Raw genomic sequence first — 12,662 nt, 5'->3', positions numbered from 1 at the left:
AAAAAGCAAAAGGCAATTTTGTCCTGCACCAGGAACACACACATATACACCATGAGATGCAGCAATAAAGTGATCAGGTTTAAGCCTGGAAGCATATATTGTACAGCAGGAGAAAGTACCAAGAGGATACTTTCTGTAAGCAGCTCCAGGAAACACTACAAACTTTCTAAGTCAGTTGGAACCCTAAACAAGAACAGTTTTGTTAGGGGCTGGAAATGCACTGTAGCATTTTGTTGCGGTTTCCCTCTTGTCAGCAGTGGGGAGTTGCTAGATGGAGCTCCCATGTTCAGAGACAGTATACCTTTGAAGTGGGAAAGAAAGTATGGAATGGGTATAATCTTTTAATGATCCGCTGGCGACCCTTCCAAAGGCAAGTTGCTAATAATACTAGATACAAGAGTGGTCCCAGTTGGTAGTTTGAAAGACCACCAAGCAGAAGTCAATTGGGTCTGGCCCTAAATGGGAAAGTGTCTGGGAAAACTCTGCATGTGCCACCCTGGGTTCCCCGATGGTGTATTTACAGGTATGTAATGAATATAGCATGCCAGTACCAGATGAAATGGTACAGCCTATCTAAATGTGCGTTCTTGCATTCAGCTTTTTCTTCCGGAGATGTTTACATCCTCCACCTTGCTGAAGATTGCAATCTCATATTGAAACTGACACTTGAATGAGTCAGTACTTTGGAAGAAATCTATAATTTCAGGCTGGCATGAACTTGCAATATAAACCAAGTGCTTTAATCAGAGTAATATCCTAGATATTAGGTTTATTTCTGTTGATTGCTGGCTTGGTTACTTTGTTGCATAAACTGATGAGGTTTTGTTCTGGGAGTGTTTGTTTTTTGTGAATTATTCATGTAAAATGTGCAAATAGGTTTTTTTTAGAAAGTTACTGTGTGTTTTTTCTTTTTAAGGATTTCAGCATGGGACAAATTCCAGAACGAAAGCATCAAATCTAGAGGCCACCAACTCATGGCGCTCATGTGTCTCTAACACACGTGTCATTTGTGTGCATGTTCTGGATCATGTTTAGGCTGCAATCCTGTGCCCAATTAGCTAAAACCATTGAAGTCAGTCAGACTTAACATCTGTGTAGGCATCTTACATTCTATTTGTGAAGATCTATATTTATATTCATGCTAGGACTGCAATACCAATTAACTCCACACCTATGCTGAGAAATACAAAACTTCACGTCTTTCTGGAAATTGTTTTAATTCATTGTTGCTGAAAGTTATATTGATCTAGATTGCTTTTACTCTGTCACAGCTGCCCCACGGCAAAGAATAGAGCTAACCTTTGATGAACCATACTACATAGAGCCTTCATTTGAATGTCGATTTGATCACCTCGAAGTTCGAGATGGACCTTTTGGTTTCTCCCCACTCATTGATCGCTACTGTGGTCTAAAAAGCCCTACTCTAATTAGGTCAACAGGGAGATTTATGTGGATAAAGTTTACCTCAGATGAAGAACTAGAAGGACAGGGATTTAAAGCAAAATATTCATTTATACCAGGTAAAAAATAAATATGCTTTTTCTTTCTTTGCCTGTTAGAGATTCTGCCCAACTGGTGTTGAATTTAGTTGGGTAAATCAATATTAACCCAATATATTTTGCTCAGAATTGGTTATTGTTGAAGGCTGCATATAAAAATCATGGAGCAGAACTTTCTTTTTAATGTTCTTGTGCTCATGACTGCAGGAGGGTAAACGCAGCTATCCAGTTTCAAATGTCAGAAGCAGAGATTTCAAACCAAGATTGTGAATGACAGGGTGCCTTGTAGGCCTTGAAACTTAAAATCATCCTTAAATGGGGAAATTGGCATTATCTGTCTCTTGATCATTCACTCCACATACACATGTGGAAACTGGCATTTTATATATATCCACACACCATGCAGATATGATTAGAGTGGTGTGCATGCTCATTCCCCTTTCAAAGCTACAATTCCCAGAGTTCCCTGGGAAGAGGGACTGGTGGTTAAACCACTCTGCGAATTGTAGGTCTGGGAGGGGAATAGGGGCCTCCTAACAACTCTTGGCACTCTTTACAAATGACAGCTCCCAGAATGCTTTAGGGGAAGCCATGACTGTTTGGAGTCATATTATAGAGCTTGAAATGCAAGGTACATATGTTACTGAGTGATCAGGAAGCTGTCTCCCCTCAGTTCAGTATCCTAATGTACCATATTATTATTTTTTTGGCATCTAGAAGGTCCTTTTTTTGAGACACGGGTGGCGCTGTGGGTTAAACCACAGAGCCTAGGACTTGCTGGTCAGAAGGTCGGTGGTTCGAATCCCCACGACAGGGTGAGCTCCCGTTGCTCGGTCCCTGCTCCTGCCAACCTAGCAGTTCGAAAGCATGTCAAAGTGCAAATAGATAAATAGGTACCGCTCCGGCGTGAAGGTAAATGCCGTTTCCGTGTGCTGCTCTGGTTCGCCAGAAGTGGCTTAGTCATGCTGGCCACAAAGCTGTATGCCAGCTCCCTCGGCCAATAAAGTGAGATGAGCACCGCAACCCCAAAGTCGTCTGCGACTGGACCTAATGGTCAGGGGTCCCTTTACCTTTACCTAACAACTCTTGGCACCCTTTACAAATGACAGCTCCCAGAATGCTTTGGGGGAAGCCATGTTTGGAGTCATATTATAGAGCTTGAAATGTAAGGTACATATGTTACTGAGTGATAAGGAACCTGTCTCCCCTCAGTTCAGTATCCTAGTGTACCATATTATTATTTTTTTGGCATCTAGAAGGTCCTTCTTTCTGTTTAAACCTTCAGCTCTCCCAGGCCAATCATTATGTTTTTTCTTCTTCATTACAGATCCTGACTTCACATACCTAGGAGGTATTTTAAATCCCATCCCAGGTCTAGTATTGCAGTACTAATCTCTTTTGCATATTAGATTTTAAAAAATTTCTCTTACCTTTAATTTGACAGCACATTGTGTCTGCCTCGCTTTAGATTGCCAGTTTGAGCTCTCGGGAGCTGATGGGATTGTGCGCTCCAGTCAGGTGGAACAAGAAGAGAAAACAAAGCCTGGGCAGGCTGTTGACTGCATATGGACCATCAAGGCCACTCCAAATGCCAAGGTGGGCCCTCCAAATCATTCACTGTGTAATGAGCTCCCAGGTCATTAGTAACTGGGAATGGCCATTAGTAATGGTTTGCATATCACGTCTCGTTCATTTAAATTAATTACCTGTTGGTGGTAATGAGAAACGAAGACAGATGTTGGTTTCTCAGACTGCTTCTGGTGCACAAAAAAGTGTTACTTTTTCAGACCCAATCTGCACCGTTCTGCTGTTTAGAAACCAACCATTATTGGTTGTGGGGGTCAAAAGATGGATATAAATATTTGAATATGGTTTCTTCCAACTCGGCTCCAGTGTCTGATTTATTTTTCCTCTTCGGCGCTACTATTCTTTGTATTTAACATAGGTGTTTGTCCAAATGCATGGAAATCGTATTCTTTTATCAGAAAAATCCCTTTGCTATGGGGCCAGGCCAAGGCCAGCAGACCCATGAGGTGGGATGAGGCAGTCAGCTCAGGTGGTGGATCTACCCACAACCAATGCTGCCTGCCTCTTTTTACTCCCCAGGCTACCATGCATGCCAATGGGGGGCATTTTCAGTTTTGCCTAGGGCAGCAAAACACCCTGGGCCTAGCCCTGGGCCATGCTTACAAGACAACTTACTCAGTTTAAAATACTATGCTGCGCAACATATTGGAAACTAATCATCAGTGCTTTAATGGACACCACTGTTACATTTTGTAACCAAATTTTTCTATCCAAACTTAATAAGCTTTGCTATGTAGCTCCTAAACTACATAACTCTCAAAATCTCATGGAATCTGGTTGGGCCAGGGTGGTTCTGCTATAGTTTTAATTTGTTTTCTGATTCAGATCTATATTTTAATATTGCAGATGGTTGACTATTTGAGGGTGCAACAAAATAGTCTTCACGTTTACCAAATTGCATGCCTTGTTGTGTTATGTCAGGTTAAAGAAGACTGTAACCAGTCTAGCTTCAATATACTTATTCAAATCTTGGCATCTTTTTCTAGTTGACACCACAATGCATCTTCTCTACACATGCCTATGATGGGAAATTATTTTCTTGGTTAACATTCAATAATTACATCTCCACCCAATCTGTGGTTAAACTTGCAGATTAATTTGAAAAGGGCTTGATGCTGTGCATAAGTTTTCCCACAATTTAGATACCCAGAACTAGTTAGGACCATGACAACAGCATGCACACACATCCATAAACATTCTCTGGTGCTTTTGTTTTGCTCTGTTTTGGTTTTTAAAAAAAGCTATTTAAGAGTAGTGCATAAGGGAATATAAACAATGTACTTGCTGTTCACATTGATTTGTGAATCTTAAAGCACTGTAAGCTATCGACATCGCAGCTTGTATTCCAAGAGTAAGAAATCAAATTATATCCCTCCCAATTCATCTATATTTGAAACATCTGATGCTTATTTATAAATTTCATTGAATATTGCTGGAATGCATATCTTCAGTTGTGCGCTTATTGAATTGAATTATCTTCCTAACTTGCAGCGCTTTGATTGGATTATTTATGGTGTATCAAGCTCTAAGTTTGTCAGGATTCAAAATGCTACTGGGCTTATCTTGCTAAGGTTTGGGGCCATGTGTTTTAGCACTTTACGGCTAAAATTCCATCTGGAAATAAATATCAATCTAATAACCAGACAGTACCACTGACAGGTATGCATGTAAATGCAGATGTGACTAGATGAGTTAATGGCATGAATTGTTTGAGGAAAATATATTTATTCTGTTTGTCTGCAAAAGCACCACATTTATTTAAGCATGGAATGGCTGTTAGTCACTATTTTTTAAAAAAATCAGTCTTATTATGAGAATGGCGGGGTAAGGAGTATAGCTGGAAATTGCAAGTTTATATTTATATATGCCTAAAATATATTTACAAGCTGTTTGCGCCTTTCATCTAAACGAAATGTGTAAACTTTTAAAATCGAAAATAATGTTTGCATATTTGGCTTGTCATTTTTTTATTATTATTACTTCTTTTAAAAGCTTTCCCCTGCCCCTTACCAACAGATATATTTGAGGTTTCTAGACTACCAGATGGAACATTCAAATGAATGCAAGAGAAACTTTGTGGCTGTGTATGATGGGAGCAGCTCTATCGAAAACCTGAAAGCAAAGTTTTGCAGCACGGTGGCTAACGATGTGATGCTGCAGACCGGAATTGGGGTGGTACGAATGTGGGCCGACGAAGGCAGTAGATTGAGCAGGTTCAGAATGCTCTTCACATCATTCGTGGACCGTAAGTGTACTGTAATTCATCCTTTTAGGAACTATGGCAAAATATTGTTTAGAACTTTAAACTCAGAGCTGTTTGCTGTTTACTCCATGAATGTACGGAATTGACAACAACTGCTTACAGACACTACTTTTGCTATATATTAGTGGGTGACTCCAAACCATATAAAATATCATGTAAGGCTCATCAGCTGGAATCTTTTAAGAGAAGGCGATTGCGAGATTCAGTTGTCATTTGCAAGCTTTGCCTTGCTATAGAACAGCTACACTTCTACAGTGTTGTGTTCTCTCTTTAGAGCAGGGCGGTTGACCTCTGTGTTTGGAAAAGTCCTGTTCCTTTATTTGTGGCAGAACTGCAGGATGAATAATTAATGTGGCTTTTAGAGTATAGAAGGAAACAGGGTTTCTTCTTTAACAGATTGGGCATTTTGAAACTGGAAGTCTATCTGAAATCATTGACCGCTTTGATCTAAATCTAGTCTTCAGTGCAGTCTCCTGGAAACTTTGGAGTCACTGCCTTGCTTAAACTAAGTCTCATAGTTAAGAACAGCTGGAAATAGCAAGAAGTGTAATTAACTTTAAATTGCATTAATGTGATACCTAATTGGTTGTTGACCTTAATAATCAGCTTTACACTTTAAGCCTCAATAAACAACAAGGCAAAAAGTGTTATAATTTAGAGAATATGACTCATAACTAAAAGCATGGGCCATTTTCAACCACTGACTAGGCTGGGGAAAGCACAGTAAAGAAAAATGCTAGAACACTTGTATTTACAACAAAATAATCCTCAAAATAAACGCCACCCAAAGATCATTGCCAGGGTGAGAGGGTAGAATAGCGCTGATATGCTGCTTTGAATAAATACTCTGTGTGCTTGTGTATGATTGATGCTGTACTTCAGTAGTCACAGCTGTGGGATTATTATGAATGTGCCACTTTGTAGCATGCAGAAGACTTCTTTCTTCCTTAAATTCTAAGTCCAATTATAAAGTGCCCAGCGTTTTTGTTTGTTTGTTTGTTTTTGTGTTTGTGGGGTTTTTTTTTGGGGGGGGGTTACTTAAGGGTACGCAGTACCAGCACCTTTCCCCCCCTGCACTCGTTAAAAGTGTGGCACCTACTGTAACAAGTTCATGGAGAGTACCGGCACCCTTTTTCCTAGAAGAAAAGCACTGGAAGTGACTATCTATCACTCTTAAGTTTGGGTAACTCATAACTCTTTCCCCCTTCCTTCCTAGCCCCCTGCTCAGGCAGCACATACTTTTGCCATAGCAACATGTGCATCAATAATTCTTTAGTCTGCAACGGCATTCAAAACTGTGCATACCCATGGGATGAAAACCACTGCAAAGGTGAGTGTGTGTTGCTATGAGGGGCAACTGGGGCTGCCTGGCTTGTGCCTTCTGACCCCCCCCCCCAATCTCTCAAATGAGTCAAGGTCAGGTTCTGAGACCAAGATACTACGGTGGTACCTTGGTTTACGAACTTAGTCTGTTCCTCAAGTCCGTTCTTAAACCAAAGCGTTCTTAAACCAAGGCATGCTTTCCCATAGCAGCGGGGGATTCAATTTACAAGTGGAACACACTCAACAGGAAGCGAAACAGGTTCTGCTTCCAAGGCAAAGTTCACAAACACCTACTTCCAGGTTTGCAGCGTTCTTAATCCAAGTTGTTCATAAACTAAGCTGTTCTTAAACCAAGGTACCACTGTATAAGCAAAAAAAAATGAAATTTAATAGAATTATTCTCCCTAATGGAGATCAGCCTACCTAAACTTTATAAGGCAAAGTGCACATTAAACTTGAAGTGCAGTTCTGGATTATTTATGTATTAAGCTGCATTTTCTAGTTTGGTATCAATTGTGATTTGTTTCTTCACCTTGAAGCACCTTCATTTGAGTTAGTAAACCATACAGATGCACTTACTGTGCAACACTATATCTCTCTGCTCACGGTGACTCGGTTTCCTGTTTTATAGCTTAACAAAAATAAATCAGTCGCAGACCAGCTCTGGATCATTTACAACAATCTTTTTTCCTAACGAACCTCCAGCTTGCTAGCATGAATCAATCCTAGTCAGGGTGGCCTTTTTACCAACAATTCTCTAGGAAACAATTATGATGCTTTTGTATATGTTGCCTGTGTCCTTTCAGTTCAGAAATCTGTTCTAGCGTTTGTTGCGTGGCTGGAGCCAAACACCATCCTCTGGGCTGAAATAAATTACTATTCATATTTTGTCTGTAGATGTGAATGGACTTTTCTTTTTAATACCCAAGAGATAATAATGTCACTATACCCCTTCTGAATATCTTATTTTATTCATGCTCATGCCTCTTGCCATACAGAAGAATGACCTTTTCTTCTAAAGCTTGCTTTTCAACCCCTTTCTCTCTTTAAGTAGCTAGTTATATAAAATTACTGCAATCCGCTAGTGCCATCTTGTGTGCTTTCATATGAAGTGCTCACATCACTTTATGGTTTTTGTCACGTGGTGTTAACTTTTAGCGCTTCAGGTTGTGGCCCATCTCTTCCCCCAACCCTCCAGTCATCAAAACAAAGATAAAAGGAGGAGAGGGCTGTCTGTGGCTACTAGCCATGATGGCTATTTTCTGTTTCCAGGATTAAAGGCAGCAATGTTTCTGAATGCCAGGAAATCATGGGGGGGGGGGGAGTGTACTTGATCATGAAATTCTACTCAATATTGATCCAGAGTAGATTCCAATGTATAGTTAGCAGAGTAACAACTTAAACACGTTGCAGGATTAAAAAAAAAAAAGACCAGAGGCAATTAATATTTCATCCAGCAGAGCATTACTGCTACTGAAGGCAAATGAGCATAATGGTCACAAATCCAATACAATCAGGATTGGCACTGTCCTTAAGAAATCCAGTTGCAGCAGACTTAACTTAAGCTTACAATAACTTACGATAAGTCTAAACCTTAACACTATATACAGAACACCGCACCAGAAAGAAAAGAGATAGAAAGAGAAAGTGAAACCCAGGCTCCTTCTGGCCCTACTTTTATAGTCAGCATGACCTTGCCTGAAAGAGAGAACAGAACCAGTTTAAGTCAGCTGCACTCAGCTTCTCTGAAGGTATAACCTAAACATCATGAACCTCTGCTTGTTTCTTTCACACAGAGAAGCTTCCAGAACCCTCTTGAATTAATTATAATAGGAAAGCTCAGATCAATACTTTCTGCACTAAGAAATGCAAACTCACATACTCCAACCATTCTTGTTGGGTTCCCACAGACACCTGCTTGTCCACTGCAAGAACAGGATACTGGCCAATATGGGCCCATGGCCTGATCCAGAAGGCTCAGCATGTATTCTTATGTCGCGTTGCCCTCATAGTTTGTTGCCCTGCTTTCGACCATAGTCTCCCACATAAGCAGCTCCTATGTAAATAAAACAGTGAAGAAGTTGGTGCTGGTAGAAGCTGCACAAAGAACTTGTTATGTTTTAGAATTCCTGGGTTAAGATTACTCTGCTCCACGCCGGTTCAAGCTTGAGGAAACAGGGGGAAAGCTAGCAGATAAAACATGTAAAACAGCTCAGCAGCAAAAGCTGGATTTTTAAAAAAAGCAGAGTGCAGGGTTTTCTCCCTCTCTGTTGGGTGATGGACTTAATATTGGCATATGACAGTCTTAATGTTGCTTGTTGCTGCTTGGTTCCCTTTTTCTTTTCTTTTTTTTTTTAGAAAAGAAAAAAACAGGGCTGTTTGAGCAAATCACCAAAACTCATGGGACAATAATTGGGATTACTTCAGGAATCGTCTTGGTCCTTCTCATCATCTCGATCCTGGTGCAGGTCAAGCAGCCCCGCAAGAAGGTGATGGCGTGCAAAACCACGTTCAACAAAACTGGTTTCCAGGAGGTTTTTGACCCACCTCATTACGAGCTCTTCTCACTGAGAGACAAAGAGATCTCCGCCGACTTGGCCGACCTGTCTGAAGAACTTGAGAACTACCAGAAAATGAGACGCTCCTCAACAGCTTCGAGGTGCATCCATGACCACCACTGTGGCTCCCAAGCCGCAACTGTAAAGCAAAGCAGGACCAACCTCAGTTCCATGGAACTTCCTTTCCGCAACGATTTTGCACAACCTCAGCCAATGAAGACCTTCAATAGCACTTTCAAAAAAAGTAGCTATACCTTCAAACAGGCTCACGAGTGTCCAGAGCAGGTGATAGAGGACAGGGTGATGGAAGAGATCCCTTGCGAAATCTACGTGAGGGGTCGAGAGGACACAGCTCAAGGCTCATTATCAATGGACTTCTAATCTGCTTTTGAAGGTGAAATGGGTGTGTGTAAATATTATATAAATATTATGTATGTGAATGTACAAAAATGTACCATACGGAATTCGATGGAGACATGTGTATTCATTCTTTTTTTCCTTCTTTTTTTTAGTTCATTTATTTTAGAGTTGTTGTTTTTTCCCCCTGAAAGCAAACTCTTCATAAATCATTTTTTCCTTGTGAACTGCCCATCTGCTTGGAGAACAGAATAACAGGTTTTGCATGAGGCTTCAGCTACATGACATTTTTTTAAACCACACACAAACACAAAGATATAAATTAGTGTATACTCTCTCCCTTGCTTCATTCCTGCAGGTTCTTGGTCTTCGAGTCAAAAGCTTAATTACTCCAGTAATAATAAAAAATAAGTGGGTACAACACCATATAGCTTAACATCGAAAGCAGTTATCATATTTGTCAAATTGTAGCTAGAGTTATTGTGTTAAGTGCCAATTAAGACTCAAATGAGTTACACTGCATTCCATCTGGTTCATCTTGTCTAATTTTTATATCGCTGCCTTTTTAATTACTGACTCCTTAAAGCCCAGTCCTAAGGCTTTCTATGCCAGCAAATAAATGGTATACTGGCGGCTGCTTCTGGTGACAATGGGACAAGATTTTAAGGACAGCATACCAGCACAAATATTCAGGACCTCCAAGTTCTTTGGGGGAAATGAATGAAATGGGTTTCTTGCCTTTTAAAAGTGTTTTAATTTTATCTTTGAACTCAGTTCCTTTAGGAAAATCAAGTTTTTTGTCTTTGGCAGACAAAATCCATTGGTAATTTCAGCATCACACCAAATCTCTAGTTGTGTTAACATCCTATCATGCACTGATAGCACTTCGTGCTAAGCACAGGTAAGACATCACCACAACACTTGTTTGACGGTTATCAGAAAAATGTGTTAACAACGTTTAGACCATGACTTGTATTATCTTCTTGCAGCAATACATCAGGGATTTCGAAAACTGCTGAAAGGCAATTTCTGCCATATTAACATGGTGCAAACGTTATTGGTGCAGGTACTTAACTGTGAAAGAATATTGGCCCGTGTCCTTCAAAAGATTTGCAGAAATGTTGGTGTCCTAAAGCAGTCTGAGCGTTCTTCCCGCACATGTCGTTGGAGGAATAAATAGCTTTTGCTTTCTTTTGGCAATGCAGGTTGTTGAGAAATACATCCCCCCCCCCCCCCGTGTTGCAAGAATTCAGATTACTCTGTATGGCAGAGCTGAGCCAAGCCCTAGGCCAACTTTTTTATGATGTGTGCATTACATGAACACTATTTAAATTCATTACAAATTGTGTGGAATGCCTACTTACAAGTTAGATTCAAATGCCTTTATGAGGCTTTCCTCTGCAGGAATCTTGGTACCCTTGTTGTTGGAAGGTTATCCAGTGCCACAATACTCAGGCTTCCCTGACCATCTTCAAAGGCAAAAAGCATTAACCTGCAATTGGTTACCATTCATTGAGCTCTTTCCCCACAAGTAGCACTGGTTACTAGTCAGCCCAAGCCATCAAAGCCCAGATGCCAACATGAATAAAATATTGGGGGGGGGGGAGCAGGTAAGCCCAACCCCACATGATCATATGATACAGTGCATACACACCATTTGAATGGCAATGCCCATCAACTTTTTTGGGGGGAGTGACCCCCCCAAATATTTTATTGGGTGGGCAAAGGGACCTCGGCCCCTAGGAGTTGGCTCCTATGCCATATGCTAATCTATAGAAATTGTAATGCAAAACATCTATTCTCTCTACTTGTTGCCTCTCAGAAAAGAACCTGAGATGATGTTGGACTTCAGTTCCCATCAGCCCCAACCAGCCCGGTTGATGGTCAGGGAAGATAGGCATTCTAGTCCAACAACATCTGGAGGGCCACAAGTTTGTTACTGCTGCTCTAGACACAAGGTGTTCTCTCTATCCATTAGAAAGAAGGTTCTTTGAAGAATGTGGCTTGGTCAGGGGCTGGACTAGGAACCCCAGAAATCCCACTTCTCTAGTGTCTTTGTCCTGCCTTGTCCTGTCATGGAATATTGTAAGTTGTGCTCCTTGACTTTAGGCCAAGGTCTGTTCACAGGTCAGGCTGAAGAAAGAAGTATCACTTCACATTTTTGTAATATATTCTTAACTCTACAGGTATGGCTTCCATATTTTTATGATCAAATGGTTTATAAATGGAACTCTCCAACTTTTCTTAGACTTTGATATAACTCGACACTGTATGACCTATGTCTGCCACTCAAGCACCTGTACAGCAAACTGATTATCAGTGTGCATGTTAACAGCTATGAACTGCAGTGTTGCTACTTGTGAAGAACACCTGGTTTCTTTACCATCTAGCCTTTTATAAATCCACAGGTTTCTTAAGCTTTCTTTGTTTACATATCTGTTTTTCACTAAATGTGACCTTGCAACTCTGAGCCAATGGGCAATACCCTGTATTTTAAAAAAATGTATGATAAAGGAAAGTTACAAATTATTTGTTGTACTGACTTGCAGGCTGCTGTGTAAGATACTTGCAATTCAAGTACTTGTGTTTTAAGACTACATGGGATTTTGTAAAAGTAAAGCGTAACAACTCAAGTCTTTAGTTTAGGGCATTCAGCTATTGCTGTTTTCCCCAAAACAAGAATGACCAAATAATTAGTTTTGTTCTTCTGGGAAAAAACTTGGTCACAGTTACTGTTCGGAATAATACAGTCCTAAAAATAGCATCATTCAAAAACGATTGCACAAAGATGTACAGCAAAGGTTTTTCACACAAGCAAGGGTAGTAGCTTCAGCATTCAGTGCAATAAGCACACACTATTTTGGTCGTATTCTTTAGTGCAAAATAATCCCAAAGTGACTTCGACTTTCGGGCTCTGATATCTTGCTGGGTACAAGATTTTTAAACAGTGGGATTTTTAAATAGTGCTACTTTTGCAATCAACTGAGCCAAAGTAGACGTGACATGGTCATCTGTAAACAATCTCCCAGCAATCTTGTTCTTAAAAGCAGCTGTGCCCTACCTCTCCCTATGCAC

The 12,662-nt window shown here is 40.4% G+C and overlaps 1 protein-coding gene across 2 annotated transcripts in view; it reads left to right on the top strand.

The window, feature by feature from the left end:
• The window catches only part of NETO2 (neuropilin and tolloid like 2), a 38,104-nt gene extending 25,988 nt beyond the window's left edge, over window positions 1-12,116 (top strand). The window contains exons 4-9 of one of the 2 annotated variants that reach the window (XM_083451908.1): window positions 1,272-1,520; window positions 2,827-2,871; window positions 2,968-3,095; window positions 5,103-5,331; window positions 6,566-6,679; window positions 9,031-12,116. In XM_083451908.1, the coding sequence (XP_083308034.1) occupies window positions 1,272-1,520; window positions 2,827-2,871; window positions 2,968-3,095; window positions 5,103-5,331; window positions 6,566-6,679; window positions 9,031-9,611 (1,346 nt within the window). In that variant the 3' untranslated portion in view covers window positions 9,612-12,116. The remainder of the gene's footprint in view (window positions 1-1,271; window positions 1,521-2,826; window positions 2,872-2,967; window positions 3,096-5,102; window positions 5,332-6,565; window positions 6,680-9,030) is intronic. The other variant, XM_083451909.1, reaches the window with a different exon arrangement.
• The last annotated feature ends 546 nt before the right edge of the window (window positions 12,117-12,662 follow it).

This window comes from Podarcis tiliguerta, assembly GCF_965153285.1.
Source record: "Podarcis tiliguerta genome assembly, chromosome: 8".
Lineage (NCBI taxonomy): Eukaryota > Metazoa > Chordata > Lepidosauria > Squamata > Lacertidae > Podarcis > Podarcis tiliguerta.
Note: the sequence above shows the minus strand (reverse complement) of the source record. Positions and strands in the feature narration are given on the sequence as shown.